General features: G+C 39.8%; 1 protein-coding gene across 18 annotated transcripts in view; it reads right to left on the bottom strand.

The window, feature by feature from the left end:
* The window catches only part of cadpsa (Ca2+-dependent activator protein for secretion a), a 179,218-nt gene that overhangs the window by 117,874 nt on the left and 43,000 nt on the right, over nt 1–18,344 (bottom strand). For all 18 annotated transcript variants that reach the window (XM_055010580.1, XM_055010575.1, XM_055010576.1 and 15 more), the window contains exons 4-8: nt 7,162–7,242; nt 6,499–6,735; nt 3,358–3,479; nt 634–745; nt 412–551 (exon numbers count right to left, since the gene is read on the bottom strand). In XM_055010580.1, coding sequence (XP_054866555.1) covers nt 412–551; nt 634–745; nt 3,358–3,479; nt 6,499–6,735; nt 7,162–7,242 — 692 coding nt within the window. The remainder of the gene's footprint in view (nt 1–411; nt 552–633; nt 746–3,357; nt 3,480–6,498; nt 6,736–7,161; nt 7,243–18,344) is intronic.

Below are 18,344 nucleotides of genomic sequence, written 5' to 3'. Positions count from 1 at the left end.
ATCCCTATTTCTTCATTACGTCATTGTTGCACTGCCTGCTCCATGTGCCTTTTTAATTGCCCCCCTGGGGACAAATAAAGTTTTATGAATTTGAATCTGAATTAAGTAAAAGTATGCAAGTTTACTCAGGAACATGTACAAAAGCTTATTTTGTTTTTTTGGATTCCTTTACTGGGAAGGGGAAAAGAACAAAGAAAACTTCTGGCAGAACCAGGCTCAGTGTGGATGGCCATCTGCCTTGACTGGTAGGGGTGAGGGTAAACAGGGTTTTTGTTAAGGATACTTTGGTTATTGAACAGATGTATGATGACACAAGTTACTCAATAATCTACTCAACTAAACATTTGCTAAACAAAAATAAGTATCTGATTTCAGGATCATTGGCCACCAGCAGGCAGAACTGTCACTTACCCACAATGCTTCATGTTCTGTGGTTTGTCCATGCGAATGGCCAGTTTGATCCTGAGGTCATTGTCTGGGCAGCCTTTAGAGACTGTCATCTTATGGAGCTCAGACTGCTTGGGACTGTTGGGGGTAGGGTGGAGCACAACCTGGAAGTGATCATACAATAGTATGTGAGCTACATGAGGTATAAAAAAGACAAATTGCCTAAATTAATCATCAGTTTCTTACCCTCCCCAGCTCCTTATCTTCCAGTGCCAGCACTCCTGTGCTCTCAGTAAACAGCTTCACCTTCACAGCAGGTAATGGCTGGGTGGTGGTGAAGTCACCCTGAGTTCCCCAGCTACACACACATCAACACAGCCAGGACAACACAAGAAAGATTGCTCTGTGTTAGAAATAATGATGACTGCAGCTGTCAATCACTAACAGTAGCATCTTAATGGCTTAGGTGCTATTTAGAATGGGTCCAGCTAAACCAGAATTTAACCTCCATTAGGTATACCATTTTATCCTGATTTATCCTGAGGGTTTTCCTTCCTGGTAAATGGAAGTTTTCCCCCCAACTTTTGCCAAGTACTTGCTTAAAGGCAATATATTAAAAAACAAAACAAAACAACAACAACAAAACAAACATATTGGACTTGTTGAGCTTTCTTTTTTGGAAAGTCTTCCTACTTAAGTGCCTTGAAGTGACAACTATGTGACGGTATATAAAGAAAACTCACTTGAATTTAAACTTTGAGAGTTGTGTGAGGTTTGAGTCTACTCCTGCTGGTGCTATGTAGGAAGCAGAGAGAAGCCAATTAATCTAACCTTCATGGTGGACTGTGGGAAGAACAACCCACGCGGCACAGTGAGAACATGCAAACTCTACAGAGAGGTCCCTGATGACTGGCAGGTACAAACTCAGAACTACCTTGCTGTGAGTCTACAGTACTAACTACTGCTCCAAACTGAACCTGCAACAGTTAGATTAGCATTAATGATGGCTAAACAACGGAGATGAAGGAGCATCAAAACTTAAGAAAATAGAGTGGGTAAATAAGCTTCAGCCAGCATTGTCTCAATACATGAAATTGTATTTATTTATTTCTTTCACTGACATTCAGTCACATTTCTATGCCATAACAGTGTTTACACAGTAAGGTAAAACGTCAAAGGTCAGATTCAGGTCTGGACTCTAACCCTATCTTCATTTTGACCAAATATAACGTTAATAAAAGTTGCCCATTGTAGAGCAGTATGCATTGATGAAAATTTGTTTGCATGACCTCTGTCAGTGGTCCCAATGTTCTGTCTCATCAGTGCCGTCTATCCGTGAACAAAGAAGAAGTGGCAGATTTTCCTCTGATATATTCCCTCTGATGTCTGCTGTCATTACAGTAAAACATGGGGTTTGGTCTGCTTTTGATCCAGCAGAAAACAAATCATTTGCAGTGTTCCACCTGGGCGACTTCCACAGATTTCAACTAAAGAGAAGTGAAATCTCCAAGCGAGGAGCTCTTCGGAGTCACACCTTTCTACCAAAGGTAATCAGGTGTAGAACAAAGAACAGCCCAGAGTGAAAAGTGAGTCAAAATAAAGCTTACATTGAGTAGAGTTTTTCTGTCACATTGACTGTAGTTCTGATCCATTCTATGAATCACTCTTTATCTTTATTGTAGTGTTAAAAGCCTGCCGTTGCAGAAATTGAAGACCCAATTTGTAAATTATGAAAAAATTTTTAACAGTTCGTTGAAATCAGCAAAGTAACTATAAATATAAAACCTAAAAATGATCTACCTCTAGGTAATTGTTACAAATAAAGCATGAAATGGATAGCAAAAAATAAAAAAATGTCAAGTTAAATAAATGTTTTTAAGTGGATGATGAGAGATACACACAGACATAGTCCCTGCTTCAGGCTGAAGCTGTAAGGACTGGTCCACTGGCTCACCATGGTTACACCATGAAGTATTGCTATGTTTCTGATACACCTCTTTTAAAAGTTACACTGCCGTGCCAAAAAAAAGTCACACACTTTAATATTTCATTGGACTGCCTTTAGCTCTGACAACGACACACATTCACTGTGGCATCATTTCGATAAGCTTCTGCAATGTCACAGCATTTATTTCTGTCCAGAGTTGCATTAATTTTCTACTAAGATCTTATATTGATGATGGGAGAGTCAGACCGCTGCACCAAGTCTTCTCCAGCACATCCCAAAGATTCTCAGTGGGACTGAGGCCTGGACTCTGTGGAGGACAATCCATCTCATCCCTGATCCACTCATTCACAATGTGAGCCCATGAATCCTGGCATCGTCATCTTGGAATATGCTCGTGTCATCAGGGAAGAAAAACTCCATTGATGGAAAGACCTGGTCATTCAGTATATTCAGGTAGTCAGCTGACCTCATTCTTTGGAAACATAACGTTGCTGAACCTGACCAACCCCAGATCATAACTCTAACCCCCACAGGCTGGTAGTTACTAGCCATGATGAGGGCATCACTTCATCTGCCTCTCTTCTTACCCTCATGCCCCCATCACTTTGTAACAGGGTAAATCTGGACTCATCAGACCACATTTCTTCCTGGAAGATGATGGTTCACCACTATCCTTCCAGGTTTTAATAATGCGTTGGACGGTTCTTAACCTGATTTTGGTAGTTTCAGAAATGTCCTTAGTTGTTTTCTTTGCTTAATGCAGGCCAATAATTTGACCCTTCTGAGACAGATTAACATCCTTTCCATGACGACAGGATATGTCTTCCAACATGGTTGTTTCAGAAATGAGAAGCTTCTCACTGCATCAGCTAGGGTTAAATAAGTTGTTGCAGCTGAAACGTATTCATCACTGCAGTAATTATCCAATATAAGGCTCTTACTTATTTGTTTAGTGTGTGTGTGTGTGTGTGTTGTGTGTGTGTGTGTGTGTGTGTGTGTGTGTGTGTGTGTATGGTACATACGTTGGTTTTGAGGCCTCAGCCTGGTCTGTCTGCAGTTTGTGTCCTCCTTCCACCTCCATGGTGCAGTATACAATCCTGTTTGGAGCTAAAGACTTCAGACCCTGTACCTCCATTATCACCACCTACAGCACACACAGAGGCAGACAATAACTACAAAAAGCAGCATTTGTAAAGCTAAAAATTAAACAACTCAGAAAAGAAATGAACAACACAGTGACCTTTGCATTTTATATGCCAATGTACAACAGAAATGAATACACCCCTTCACAAGATCAATAAAATCTCAAATAAATTATTAATTGTATCATCTCTCAATAACTGTGATATATCTATATTAAAAGTGGACACCTTGGGATATGAATCTCAGTATTGAATTTTTAATAAAATTTGACATAAGACCAACTAACCTACTAAATTCATACCCTACCGTTCAAAAGTTTGGGGTCACCCAGGCAATTCTATGTTTTCCTTGAAAACCCCACTTTTATCCATGTGCTAACATAATTGCACAAGGGTTTTCTAATCATCAATGAGCCTTTCAACACCATTAGCTAACACAATGTAGCATTAGAACACAGGAGTGATGGTTGCTGGAAATGTTCCTCTGTACCTCTATGGAGATATTCCATTAAAAATCAGCTGTTTCCAGCTAGAATAGTCATTTACCACATTAACAATATCTAGATGGGGTTTCTGATTAATTTAATGTTGTTTTCATTGGAAAAAAAATGCTTTTCTTTCAAAAATAAGTACATTTCTAAGTGACCCCAAACTTTTGAATAGTAGTGTATTTTTGACTAATTTGTTGTAGCTAATCTAGCAACAGGCTACAGATTGCATCTCCATTGTTATGATGTCTGATGAGAGCATGAGCATGACTTACACTACCAGTCAAAAGTTTGGATGCACCAAACTTTTGACTGTGGTTTTATTTAATAATTTTGTACATTGTAGATTAATACTGGAGACATCAAAACTATAAAAGAATGCATATGGAATAATGTTGTAAACAAAATTGTTTATATTCAGTATTACTACATCTACAATGTAGAAAAAATATAAATAAATAAAAAGCATTGAATGAGAAGGTGTGTCCAGACTTTTGACTGGTAGTGTATATTTGATTGCCAAGAAATGACTGTTGAAATTACCACTGTGAGGGCCTCAAATTTATATTTGTGCAGCTGTCAGTCCTCTAAGTCATCACAGACTAAGCGACGGGACAGACTCAAGCTTTAGCCAAGTAGAGTAGCATGAACCCAACAATTCACCACATGGTGGCACTATTGCACAGCTGTGGACACTTTATTGACTGCACACTTTACTAATCTTTCACTTCTTGTTGGTTATTTGAAGGTGAACTGAAATGAAAATGTCCATGTGTAGTGAATTTTATTCAGTATCACGACCTGCAGTCATCTCTTTACTTGTACTACAGATTATCTTCCATGAACTTGAAAACTGTTCATACTAGGTATAGTGCAACAGACAGTCTGCTGTGAACTGAAATGCTATGTGCTTTAGATACAGGAGTTTTACATCCTAGACAGGGGAGGGATGGGAGCTATCGAGCCCTGAGAAGCCTGGAATTAATCCTTGGTTCTTGTCTGTGATTTCTGATTGTCAGCATTATTATTACTTGTTATGTGACAGTCGGCATTGGTTTGTCTGTCTGTTGGCAACATTATTCAAAAAACGGATTTTGATGATATTTTCAGGAAAGGTCAGAAATGACACAAGGACCAAGTGATTAGATTTTGGCAGTGATACGGCTCATAGTCTGGATCCACAGATTTGTGAAAGATTTCTGTATCATTGCCAGATAGCGGCACAGCGTCACTGTAACCATGACAAGTGAACACCACGTCAGCTGCCTGCTGACAATCACATGATTGTGATCCTACTAAAAATCGACTGCTACAGATTTATCCATATGAAATGATACAAGGAGGAACTGATTAAATTGTGGGGGTGTTTCTGAGTCCCATCAGTTCCTGCCGTCCGCTACATATTTAGGTCATACAGTATTCGTACATAACGTACACATGCATAACACACGCCTGTGCTCAGTGCAAGGTCATTTTGTTTGTGGGTACATCTATATAAAATGGACACATCCTATGTTGCTGTGATTTCTGATCATCAGTAACTAATAAACAAATGCTGCATTTCTAAAATAAAAAAATATTGCTGTATTTCTGACAATGTCATATGGATGAATGAACATCCTTGGCGGAGCACTGCACTCTCTGAGTTCTTTTCTGGTTGTTCATGTTGTTGTATGTGAAGTAAACTTTATTGTTTGCTTTGTTTTGATTTTTGTAGTCCATATGTTGTGTGAGATTATGTGGAAACCATGAAAAAAATAATGCTGTAAGATGACAGTAAATTATCTATCTATCTATCTATCTATCTATCTATCTATCTATCTATCTATCTATCTATCTATCTATCTATCTATCTATCTATCTATCTATCTATCTATCTATCTATCTATCTATCTATCTATCTATCTATCTATCTATCTATCTATCTATCTATCTATCTATCTATCTATCATGCACTGAGCACTGTATATATTACACTATTTTTGTTTTAGAAAAAGAGAGTCATTCAGAATTGGGATTTCACTTCACTTTTCAGTGCAAAATGTCTCAACTAACTCCTTACATACCTACTGGCCAGCTGAAAAGTCTTCTGATTTGAATGCTGCATGAAAGTACAACGCCTTTCAATTTAAATGATGCAAACCATTTTAGAATACAAAAACAACACAGCAACAATAGTACTCAAAAATGCATACACAACAAAACAGTACTCTTATTGATCTTCTCTTATCTATAGAGGAACATAGCAGCTAAACTGGCATGTGCTGCTCACAGCAAAAAATGCTTCCAAGCCTTTAGGTGTTTTTTTTTTTTTTTTCTAAATTCTGTTTCATGGTCAAATAATTTAAAAAACCATTTTCCTTTTTTGCCATCCAAGTCTAAACTGTCATTATTTCTTCTTACCAGGAGGAGCACAGCATGACTGACATCATCTATTTTGTTTGTATTCCATGTAATGCATATCAGTAAAAGAGGAAAACACACTGGAAACACAGTGTCCATTACCAGGACTGTTTAATAGGTGTCTACCTACCTCCAGGGTAAAGGACAGCACCACGTCAGATTTGGACAGTGTGTTTTCATCCTCCTGCCCCATGTCCATGATAGAGGTGTTGTGACCTCGTTTTAGCTTCTGCAGCTTGAACTCTCCTCCCTTCGACACTGGCATGCTCTCCAGGTTTGCCATCAGCAGGTTGACAGAGGATCGTAGCTCCTCAATGTACATGACCTCCATTTCTCTGGAGGCAAACTTAGGAAACCTGCCACCATGCTAACCAAAACAGAAATTCAGTCAATTAATTAATGAGCATGATCCAGTCAATAACCTGCTAAGAAATCAGACATCCCTAAATGATGAGTCTGTGTGAATGTATCTTTACTCTATATCTTGCCTTGTAAAGCATTTTGTATTGATAAAAACAAATGATTACTAATAATTAATAACATTAATAGGCACAGTATCAACAATAATAGTCAGAAATTATACAACAACATACAAACCAAGTAGAATAAATATGAATATTGTAGATCAATAAAATTCTGAGAATTGTACCTGAACTGATATTGTACCAAACATGTTCATTATATTCCAAAAAATATGCTGCCCTAATCATCATATTCAAAGTTAAACTCCATCTATCCACCCACCCATCAGCCCTTCCATCATCCCACTACCCATCCATTGTTTGGCCCATACCCGAGTGATTTGGTCCGCCATTTGCAGTCGTCCGTCCAACTCTCTTCTGATCTGAGCTGCCTGCTCGTCTGGGTTGTCCAGCTGTGGAAAGACAGTCACACATTGGTCTCAGTAAAGAAAAACCCGACCATCATCATCCATCCATCTATCCATCCATTGGACCTGGACAGGTCACCAGTCTATCAATGGGCTACATATACAGACAAACAGCCACACTCGCATTCATACCTACGGACAATTTAGAATTATCAATTAACCTGAACATATTTTTGGACTGTGGGAGGAAACTGGAAGTACAGGGAGAAAACCCACGCATGCACATATCTATCTATGTGAGACCATTAGTCATGTGACCTGGAGTGACTACAAATTCTGTAACTCCTCATTAGTCAGAACTACAGAAACCTCTTGGATGAAGGTGAAACATCTTAAAGAATCAACAAGTCCAGTTTATTTCTACTGAAGCTTGTATGATTACCATGACCTGGACGACTGAGAATCTAAACAGACAAACAAGTAGAAAAGTGATGCATGACCCATATAGTTAGGGCTTTTTAGTAGTGCTAGTGTTCAGTATAAATTGATGTTCAACACAACAAGATATGCACTTGTTCAGCTCAGGTCCGCAAATCTTTTTTCTTAAATTACAGCAATAAATATATCATTCTATGGGAAACCACTTGTCTGTCAGCATGGCTTAGATCGTCACAACTGGCCAGAGCTCAACCCAGTACAGGTGTCCTAACACCCACAGAAAAATGGCCTCTGTAATGGAAATTTGCCTTGTGTCCTCAGTATAACCTCTGTTCCAGAAGCTATACCTAGAAATAAGAACTCATAGGTCTTACTTCTAGGTATAGCTTCTGTTTTTCTGTTAGGTGAAGATAAGGTCCTCATGCCCCCAGATGTAGCGGTTTCACATCTACTACTGCAAAAGCAGGAACTTCACCAAACGTGTAAACCAAAAACTCAGACTTGATAGCAAGAAATGTGTACTCAGTACCAGGAATTGTGCAAAGGTGTCAGAACAAACAATGTCTTAAGTGTAACCTGCCCAGCAACAGCAGGAGTTTGACGTCAGTCACATTTTTGTGTAAGAAAACTTCTGTACTCTGTATCGGACAGAGAACCTCATCGACAGTCTACGAGATGTATGTTTGGCCTTCTCCTTCTTGCTGCAAGATAACAAATGACTCAAAGACAGATCCAGTCTGACTGAAGCTTTTGTTTCTTGCTTTGAGTCATTTTTCTTTTAATTTCTCTTTGATAACCAGAGAGAAAGCAGCATACCTAAATCATACAGAAGACAGTGCGCTCCAGTTTAAGTGACAGAGCTCATATACACATTCGAATCACTGCAACTGAAGTTCCAATCTCAGCTTCCATTGAGCAATATATCTCTTGACTTTCTTCTCCAATAAGCTGCTGGCCAAACTTTATCTAAAATAACCTCAAATAAGTGATCCATCACCTTCACTGTGGAGCTCACACTTTCATCTTCAAGTACCATGCATCCTGTGATCCTGTAGTAAATCCAGTTTGGAGGCAATCATTTTTAGCTGTAGTTCAGGAGCAGGACTTTACCTCAAACACTCCCTTTCCTGTTGCGTTATAAACTCGTCTCTCCTCCATCCCCAATTCTAAGCAAACCCCTTCTGTCTCTCCATACGCTATGTTTGCTAGCTCATCTCTCCTCCATCCTCCATTCCCACGTCTTCTGCCTCTACCTCTCCCTCCCTCTCTACCAGGTTGCCAGCATTCTCTTCTCTATGCCCCATTTCCAGCAACCTGCCTCCTTCCCTCTACTGATACTGGGCTGCTTGCTCGTCTTTCCTCCTCCCACTCATGTTAGTAATTTCTCCCATCCTCCATTGGTGCTGGGTTGTAGGCTCGTCTCTCCTCCATCCTCCCTGCCAGCAAACTCCCATCAAGATGCCAGTTTTTCTTTGCTTCTTCCTCTTTTCCCAGTATCCCCGGTAGCCCTCTCCAGTCGAGATCTTCTTTCTCATGTGCAGTTTGCCTCCCACAGTTAAATCGAGACACCTTGTGGTGGCATCTCGACCGGAAGTTGCACTGTCACACCATTCCTCAAGCAATCAGCTTCAACGTGTCACATATGTGGATCATCAAGTCACCCACCCATCACATATACTATCCCATTTCCAAATACTACAAATTCAAAGCATAACTTTCTCTTCCAGTCATCTTAACTCTACTGCACCATTGCCAGCAGCTACTCCTGAAACCACAAGGTTGCGTTTAGTTGGATCACCATTTATTCTTCAGCAGGACAATGACTCCAAACACACCTCCAGGCTGTGGAAGGACTATCTGACCAAGAAGGAGATGATGGCGATGACCTGGCCTCCACAGTCACCTGACCTAAACCCAATCCAGATGGTTTGAGATGAGATGGACCACAGAGTGAAGGCAAAAGGACCAACAAGTGCTCAGCATCTCTGGAACTCCTTCAAGACTGTTGGAGAACCATTTCAGGTGACTACCTCATGAAGCTCATGGAGAGAATGCCAAGAGTGCAAAGGAGTCATCAAAGCAAAGGGTGGCTATTTTGAAGAATATAAAATATAAAACATGTTTTGAGTTATTTCATTATTGTTTACTACATAATCCCATATGTGTTCATTCATAGTTTTGATGCCTTCAGTGAGACTCTACAATGTAAATAGTCATGAAAATAAAGATAAAACATGAAATGAGAAGGTGTGTCCAAACTTTTGACTGGTAGTGTACCTCTAAGCCTTTAAACAGCACAAAGAGATTATTTCAATGGAGAATAACTCTTGAATGTGTAACTTTGAGGAATCGAGATACATGACAAAAACATGTTTTGACAAGAATGTCAGTTTCAGCAGCATAAATAAGTCTCTAATGACTCTCTGGCAATCCCCAGGCTGCCAGTGAGAAAACAACATACAGTACACAAACTTTGGAGCAGGCTTTGGAGGACTTCTCAGAAACATGCTTTAGATGAAGCAACAGTTTTGACCATCATTAGACAAAGGTGATTCCCAGTAGTGGCGCAAAGGTCAAATACAATGTATTGGAAAATCTCTATGAAAACATCATTTGAATCTAAGCCCATGTCTCAATATGTTTTTCCTTTAAATTTGATATGAGCACTTTTAATTAACCAAGAGTAGTGATAGACCTCATCAACATTTAACTACATATCAAAAAATATATAGATAACATCATTCCCTCCTCATCCTTTCTTCCACAGACCCCATTCCTCTCAATCCTCTACTTTTTCCATTGAATTAAGCAATTTGCTCTGCCCTCTGGATGGATCAACAGCACCAAACCCTGAGAGCGATTTAAAGAAAAGCAATTACTTGTCCTTAATTCAGCAGAGTCAACAACAGTCAGCATGACAAGGAAAGGGGTAGGGGTGGTGAGCAGTAGCGTTTGTCTACAGTTGTCATAGTGACCACATACAAGAGGATAAAGGGCAATGGGAAGTGTTTGAGCCTATTTGTGTCTGCGTTTCTGTGAAGTACATGAACTTCAGGTATACTGTATGCCATTATCACACACACACACACACACACACACACACACACACACACACACACACACACACACACACACACACACACACACACACACACACACACACACACACACACACACACACACACACACACACACACACACACACACACACACACACACACACACAGTGCTGAGACCAAAATGCAAAGCTTCACCATGGTGATAGAGTTCAAAGTGTCCAAGGTCTCTGTTTGACCAGAGCAGCAGCAATTCCTTAATTGGGAATAGCTGCAGGTTATTTGGTCTCCTCACCATCAATTGTGTTATCAGAGCAAATACGCCTGTACTGATTATCAACCATGGTACACATTCTACCTCGTCTTGTTTACTTTCTCAAACATCAAGCTGAGATAAAAACATACAAAGACACCGAACAAGCAAAAACATTTGAGGTCACAAAGTGGAGAAGTGCAAGCAGCGTTACTGTTAGCAAGGCTCATGTAACAAAACAAGCTGTAAACAGCATGGCACGGTACTGCAGCAAATACACATCATTCTTAGCATACTCAAAAACAGCTTCACTATTTATACACTAGATGGCAGTATAGACTACACACACTGGACCTGCAGCATTTTATCTTCTTTTTGGTGAACCACGGTCCCAAAATCCCTCTTTAATGCTGTGTTGTGACCTCATATAAGGCACAACTGTTGCTGTTTGGCACCAGAAATTTAAAAATGGTGTCAAAGTAGCAGGTCTTAGGACAGGAGTAGGTAAAGAATCCTAAATGCATTCAGTTGGTGATGCAGAAAATGCTAAAATGTGTTTTTATGCTTTGTCCTTTGTGTTGTTTTACATTATGGGTACTGCAGCTAGTAGAACACAAGTTAGAAATGTGAACAGTTTATTAGTATTTATTACAGTGAATGTTCAACCAGAAACATTTATTTCATTTTGATTTAGCCAAAAACTGTGTTGTGATTCCCATTTCTCCTTCTTTAAGAAACAGTATCACACCTAAATGTACTTGTTGAGTATCATGTTGAAATGCATGACATTTTACATTGTAGAGTTCTGATGTGCAACTGTCATGTTACTAATATGCAAATGCACTGAGAATGAACTGAGTTGTAAAATAAATAAAACTTCAGCAATTTTCTGCCAGCATTTCTGTCTCTCCTTACTTTCAGTAACAGTTCTTTACATCATAGTACATTCTTTAATACTGTTCATGGTTCTCCATTATAACAACCTGTTCCCCCTGACTGAAGGTGGCACATTGTTGCTCCTCTTTTTATTGTACCGTGCAAGGAACAGAACTTGGTTTACAAAGAAGTCAATAACCACGGTGATACCCATTATCTTTGATTAAAGTTTTAAAATTTGTCCAACTAGCTTGCACAAAGTAAGTCCAGATATGTAGAACTTACTTTGAAAAGAAATAGCAGATTGCTATGTCCTTTCTTTGGGTTTCGAATTAAATACATTTACAACCCTCAAACTGGCAACTGGGTACACTGTAATTAATAAACAGTCCCCCCAGGAATTCGCGATGTTGTGATCGTGCAAATTCATATAATTCAACCAATCTCCACCAATTCTGCGTGACCTTGCAATTTTGTCCAATCACAGCAACTTTTCCACAATTTTGGCCCGCGCCCCGTGAGTTCCACCAATTATAGCAGTCCCCAGCGCAAATGTAATGCATGTATGTCACCGAATTCACTTCCTTGTTTCTGGTTTGAAGATGCAGACATGTCCCATTTTAATGTCTCTCATTTACCAACAAAAATTACTGCTACAGACCATGAAAAACAATTATTTCCCTGATGTTCTTCACCAAAGTGGAAATAAACTGTTGTATACCCACGCAATATTGTGGTGGAATACAAAAAAATAAATAAATAAATTATCGATTGAGGGGCTGCACAGTGACGTAGTGGTTAGCACTTTCGCCTTGCAGCAAGAAGATCCCTGGTTCACGTCCCGGCTTTCCCGGGATCTTTCTGCATGGAGTTTGCATGTTCTCCCTGTGCATGCGTGGGTTCTCTCCGGGTACTCCAGCTTCCTCCCACAGTCCAAAAATATGCTAAGGTTAATTGATTACTCTAAATTGCCCGTAGGTGTGAATGTGAGAGTGCTTGTTTGTCTTTGTATGTGGCCCTGCGACAGACTGGCGACCTGTCTAGGGTGTCCCCTGCCTTCGCCTGAGTCAGCTGGGATAGGCTCCAGTCCCCCCCGCGACCCTAGTGAGGATTAAGCAGTGTATAGATAATGGATGGATGGATGGATGGATTATCGATTGATAAACACTTTTTTTTTTTTTTTTTTTTTACCATGAAACATATTAGAAGAATGTCTGAAACGAGCAGACCACAGACCAGACAAATCACTGTGATGGAAGATGTTGCATCCAGATCTGTTGGAGCACTGAAAGTATGAAGGGAAGTCAGAGTAATTCCTCCGCCAAGAAACACGGCAGAGTTATGTGACGATCGGCATATATGAATCTTTCCTCTGTTAGCAACATTACTCAAAAATGGACTAAGGGATTTGGATGAAATTTTCAGGGAAGGTCAGAAATGACACAAGGACCAAACAATTAGATTTTGGCAGTGATGTGGCTTATAGTCTGGATCCACGGATTTGCTAAGGATTTCCCATTGCGATAGCGGCACAGTAACCATGGCAACAAGTGAAAGCTACCTCAGCGGCCTGTTGACGATCACATCATTGCGATCCTACTACAAATCCACCACTATGGACGTATCGGAAATGATACAAGGAACAACTGAATAAATTGTGAGGGTGTTTCTGAGTCCCATCAATTCCCGCCGCCCGCTACATATTTAGGTCACGTGACTCGGTATGTACACATGCATAACACACATACACCTTTGTTCAGTGCAGGGTCAGGTAATGAACAGTCTTGGTGGAGTACTGCTCTCTGAGTGTTTTTCTTGTTAAATGACGTGACAAGCCGTGAGCCTGTGTGTGAACACGTGTGCCAGGAAGTGAAATTAACTTTTTAGCCTCTGACAGATATGTCCAAATGTGATTCATTTCATAGCAAATTATCATTTTGTGCCTTAAATCTACCAACCAGTTCATGTTAAACCAGTATCTGGCTGCTCCTAATATCCCACTGTGGTGTGCCAGCTTTTGTGTAAATGGGTTGGAGCGTTAAAGAATTAATTTCGGAATAAATATCGTAAATTACAATGTTGAAACATGTTCTTAAAGCTGAAAAAGATGCAACTTTTTAGCAACTATCACTGTCTCCCACAATTTCATCGCAACAAATAAGCTTAAAACATTACAACTTACATCCCAATTTTTTAGAAAAGCTGCCGCGAATTCAGGCATTTTGGGCCGCAACAATCTCGAAAAACGCCTGCTCCTGGAGGGACTGAATAGAGCAAAAACACTAATGTGGACCACACAAGATGCTGAAATCAAAGGAAAACAAAAACCTTCCACATCTGTCAGGGTGGTGGAATGAAGGACACCATGGGAAGGTGGATCCTAGAGAACTCTACAGTGCACACTTCTGCATGAGGACACCCTAAATGTGTACTTCAGCCACATTTTGGTGAAGTGACATTCTCAGTCACTATCAGGGCAGCAGTGGCCACTAGAAACACTGTGACTACCCTGCAGGAAGTTTGGGTTCAAATCTTGATACTGTTAAACTGTATCACTTACGAAACTCAACTTTTGATAGAGAAGGTGGGGGAGGAAGAGGAGATGATTTGTGGATCTTTAGAGGCTGGTGTAGCGGCAATGTGGTGAGTGTAGAGCGGGCAGAATGCATGAACGCTGCCTCAGTCATAAAATAGACTAAGTGTGTGGGCTGGACTTTAGAAAATGATTGGACAGAAAAGGGCATTGCGATTTGTTGACCCCCATGCATTTTGGAAGTAATGCCAAGCTCCATTAATGATATAAAACAGGAGTGGAAGATGCATAAAAGGCCAACAGCTGATCATTTTATTGACAAATGACAATTTAAATTATGTATTCAGCACAAATTTTAAAATATTTTAAAAATAAAACTTTTTAGTGGTGGTGTTTATCCATTCAGATAATTTTGGAGATATACACTACCGGTCAAAAGTTTTAGAATACCTCAATTTTTCGATTTTTTATCGAAAATCAAGTAGTTCAAGTCCAATGAAGAGCTTGAAATGGTACAAAAATAAGTGGTGAACTGCTAGAGGTTAAAAAAAAAGGGGTAAGTTTACCCAAAATTGAAAAATATTGTACATTTTAGAATTATACAAAAAGGCCTTCTTCATGGAACAAGAAATGGGTTAACAATTTAAAGCTGTTCTGCTGCAATGGAAATTGATCAAGCCTTTAAAGTTGGTGCTACAGTTCCTAGAGGTGTGTCCCAACTTCCAACCCCTTCTGTCTGCATAAAAGTAGTGTTGGAACACACCATAGCACCAGACCCTCCAGAGCATTATTTGAACAGTGTAGTGGCTATTCCTGAGCCTGTATAGCCACTGTGGTGGCTGTACCGAAGCATCTGACTTTACACACATCCAAAAGAAAATAATGTCTACAGAAAAAAACTTTGTAAAAATAAGGCACTATTTATTGTAACATAAGTTTCTTGTTAACTGAGAAACAAAATCAGAATCAGAATCAGCTTTAATGGCCAAGTACGTACACAACATACTGTACAAGGAACTTGGTTTCGGCTATTGGTGTCACCCTAGGAATATGAAAGAGAATAATAAAAAATAAAGAAACTACAGAAAGAGGAACAGGGAGGAAAAGGAAAATAGTAGTAAAAATTAAATACAACTCAATATATGCAGAAATGTACAGTAGTGCAAAAAATGGTAATTGCTATAAACAAATGGTATTCGCTATAAACATAAGATGCTAAAGATAAACTGACAATGTGCATTGTGGTCAAAAGACTGTGTCTTTCTGGTAGGCCAGCCCTTCCTGGCAGTCTCCCTTGCTTTTATCCCCATCCTTCAGCCACTAGATGGGGTTAACTAAAGAAAAACAGAAATTAATTAAAGGAAAACAATTATCCTGGCTCCTACAACTGTACTGCAGAAAGTAGTGTGTCGCTATAAAAATGGTGAGGAAAAGTCAATTAAGAATAGAAGAGAGACAGACCATCATAACACTTAAAAATGTAGGTCATTCCTACAGAGAAACTGTGAAGAAAGTCAAGGTGTCCGTGAGTCCAGTTTTCTTTACCATCAAAAGGCTCAGAAACTGGAGAAACTCTGACAGGAAGAAGTCTGGAAGACCCAAAGCCACAAGAGGATCAGAAGACAAGTTTATGAGAGTCAACAGCTTGTTGATAGGAGCTCAGAGGACAACAGCTTCAATCAGCTTCATAGTGGTCGTAGTAAGAAGTCTCAGCTTCAACTGTGAAGAAAAGACTTGGAGTTGCAGGTTTGACAGGTTCAGTTGCAGCAGAAAGCCGTTGCTAAGACGTCAGAATAAGAAAAAGAGGCTGGACTGGACCATGAAACACCACCAATGGATTACTGAAGACTGGAAGATGGTATTATGGACTGATGGATCAAAATTTAAATCTTTGGTTCATCAGCAGGATTTTTGTAGCCATCCAGTAGGAGAAAGGATGGTTCCTCAGTGTGGAACATCAACTGTCCAACATGGAGGAGGAAGTGTGATGGTCTGGGGCTGTTCTGCTGGATCCAGGGTCGGTTCTTGTACAGAGTGAGAGGAACCCTGAACCTAAACAGCTACCACAGCATTCTGCAGCTCCATGCAGAACCCTCTGGTATGTTCTAGTTGGTCAGTGGTTCATCCTACAGCAGATAATGACCCAGAACATAAGAACCAGAACTACCTTAGGAACAAAGAACCAGATGGTGAGCTTGAAAACATGGAGTAGCAGCACAGTCTCCAGACTTAAACCCCATGGAGCTGGTTTGGGATGAACTGGACAGAAGAGTGAAAGCAAAGCAACCTACAAGAACCACACATTTATGGGAACTTCTGCTACAGAGTTGGAAGAACTTTATGAAGAATGTTTGATTTCCACTGTGGAAAGAATGCCATGAGTGTGTTCAGCTGTTATATCTGCCAAAGGTGGTACTTTGATGAGTCAGAAGTTTAGAATACATTTTGGTATCTAAGTTGATTTTTTTTTTTTACTTTATTTGTATATTTGTTCTCTGCTTTCATTTCAGAGAACAATGAGACATTAACATGCATCATTTCCAATTTTTAAAAAATTGGAAAAATTGGGGTGTTCTAAAATTTTTGACGGTTAGTGTATGTCTCTGAGATTTATGCCTCCAACCCACTACAAAATGAGTTGAATTGACTGAGATCACAAAACTAAACAAGGCATTTATGAAATTCAGCAGTAACATGTTTGCTATGTCCCTGTTAGACTATTCTTTTAGCTGCAGCATCTATGTAGTTCCAGGGAAAATGTTTGAATATGGGTGGTTTAAAGTAGCCAAAGGAGAGAGACTGATGAGAGATGCTGTCGTTGCAGCAGTTTGTGATTTGGGAGAGATGACTTTCTAATTGATTATTGAAATCACTTTTGATTTTTTTCTTATCTACTCCAGGTCTGATTGATTCAGTACTGACCGTGCTTTCCAGCGTTGTGTCTGGTCTATTGTGACCAGTTACAGGCAGTGTCTGCTAACTCCACCACAGCCCTAATGGCTAAAACCCATCTCATAAAAAGGAAAGAACACCCACTCTGTCCTTCCCTCACTATATCCGCTGCGTTGGCCTGCAATTCAATTTGTCTCCTGGCTCCAACCATCATTACTGCTAAAGGCACATTCATCAAAAGAAATGCTCCTCACTGTTTGACCCCTCTGCTCTTTGCATGATGTGTGCAGTTTGTCAGAGGATCATCATCTCATTTGCTCCACTGAGGTGTTTACTGACATGTTTTAATTACAGGTACCACCAGCAGGACTACAGCATGCTCTAAATGTGTGCAAACGTACATGTATGTTATGTACATATAAAATACACAATAAAGTCAAACATTTTTTACCACAACTAGTGCTGTTACTGGTACTGCTATGACTAATCTCTTATCATAAGCTAAATGAAACACATCGTCGATATCTTCCATACTGATGAAGCTTCGTATTAACTTCAGATAAACTGTAGAATACTTTTTTGCACAGAAGGAGAATCATCACTGACACTGCATTAGGAAGGATTAGCCAAGTGGAATGACAGCAGCAAGCAAAACCTGTTTCAGTGTTCAACTTTTCTTTGCAGTAATCAAAAACAAGCAAAATGATTGGATATTATGAAAATGATCTGATATGATGTAAGGTATTTAAAATTCTGCTTGTAGGAAAGTAAAATGACACTTTATCAGACTGTATTTGCATGTGTCGTGAGTTGAGCGACAGAGACATTCAGCATCTGGATCATTGTGCGTGGGCCAGACAGCAGTCCTTCATTAATGAGGCCAGCATCATGTTGTTTGAAAAGACTTTGGGGAGGGAGCTCTTTGTCAAGCTCTTCTTCAGAAGAATCCAATCCAAGCCACATGCAGCTAAAGATGACAGCGGGGGCCAAACCCTATTCCAGCCGCTTTAACATTCATCTTCTCTTAACTGTTCCAACTGTCATCATCTCCAGGTTACACAGACGCTACATCAGCTGGATGTATCCACATCTCGCGCAG

This window comes from Amphiprion ocellaris, chromosome 5, assembly GCF_022539595.1.
Source record: "Amphiprion ocellaris isolate individual 3 ecotype Okinawa chromosome 5, ASM2253959v1, whole genome shotgun sequence".
In the NCBI taxonomy this organism is placed as follows: domain Eukaryota; kingdom Metazoa; phylum Chordata; class Actinopteri; family Pomacentridae; genus Amphiprion; species Amphiprion ocellaris.
This window is presented reverse-complemented; position numbering and strand designations above follow the sequence as displayed.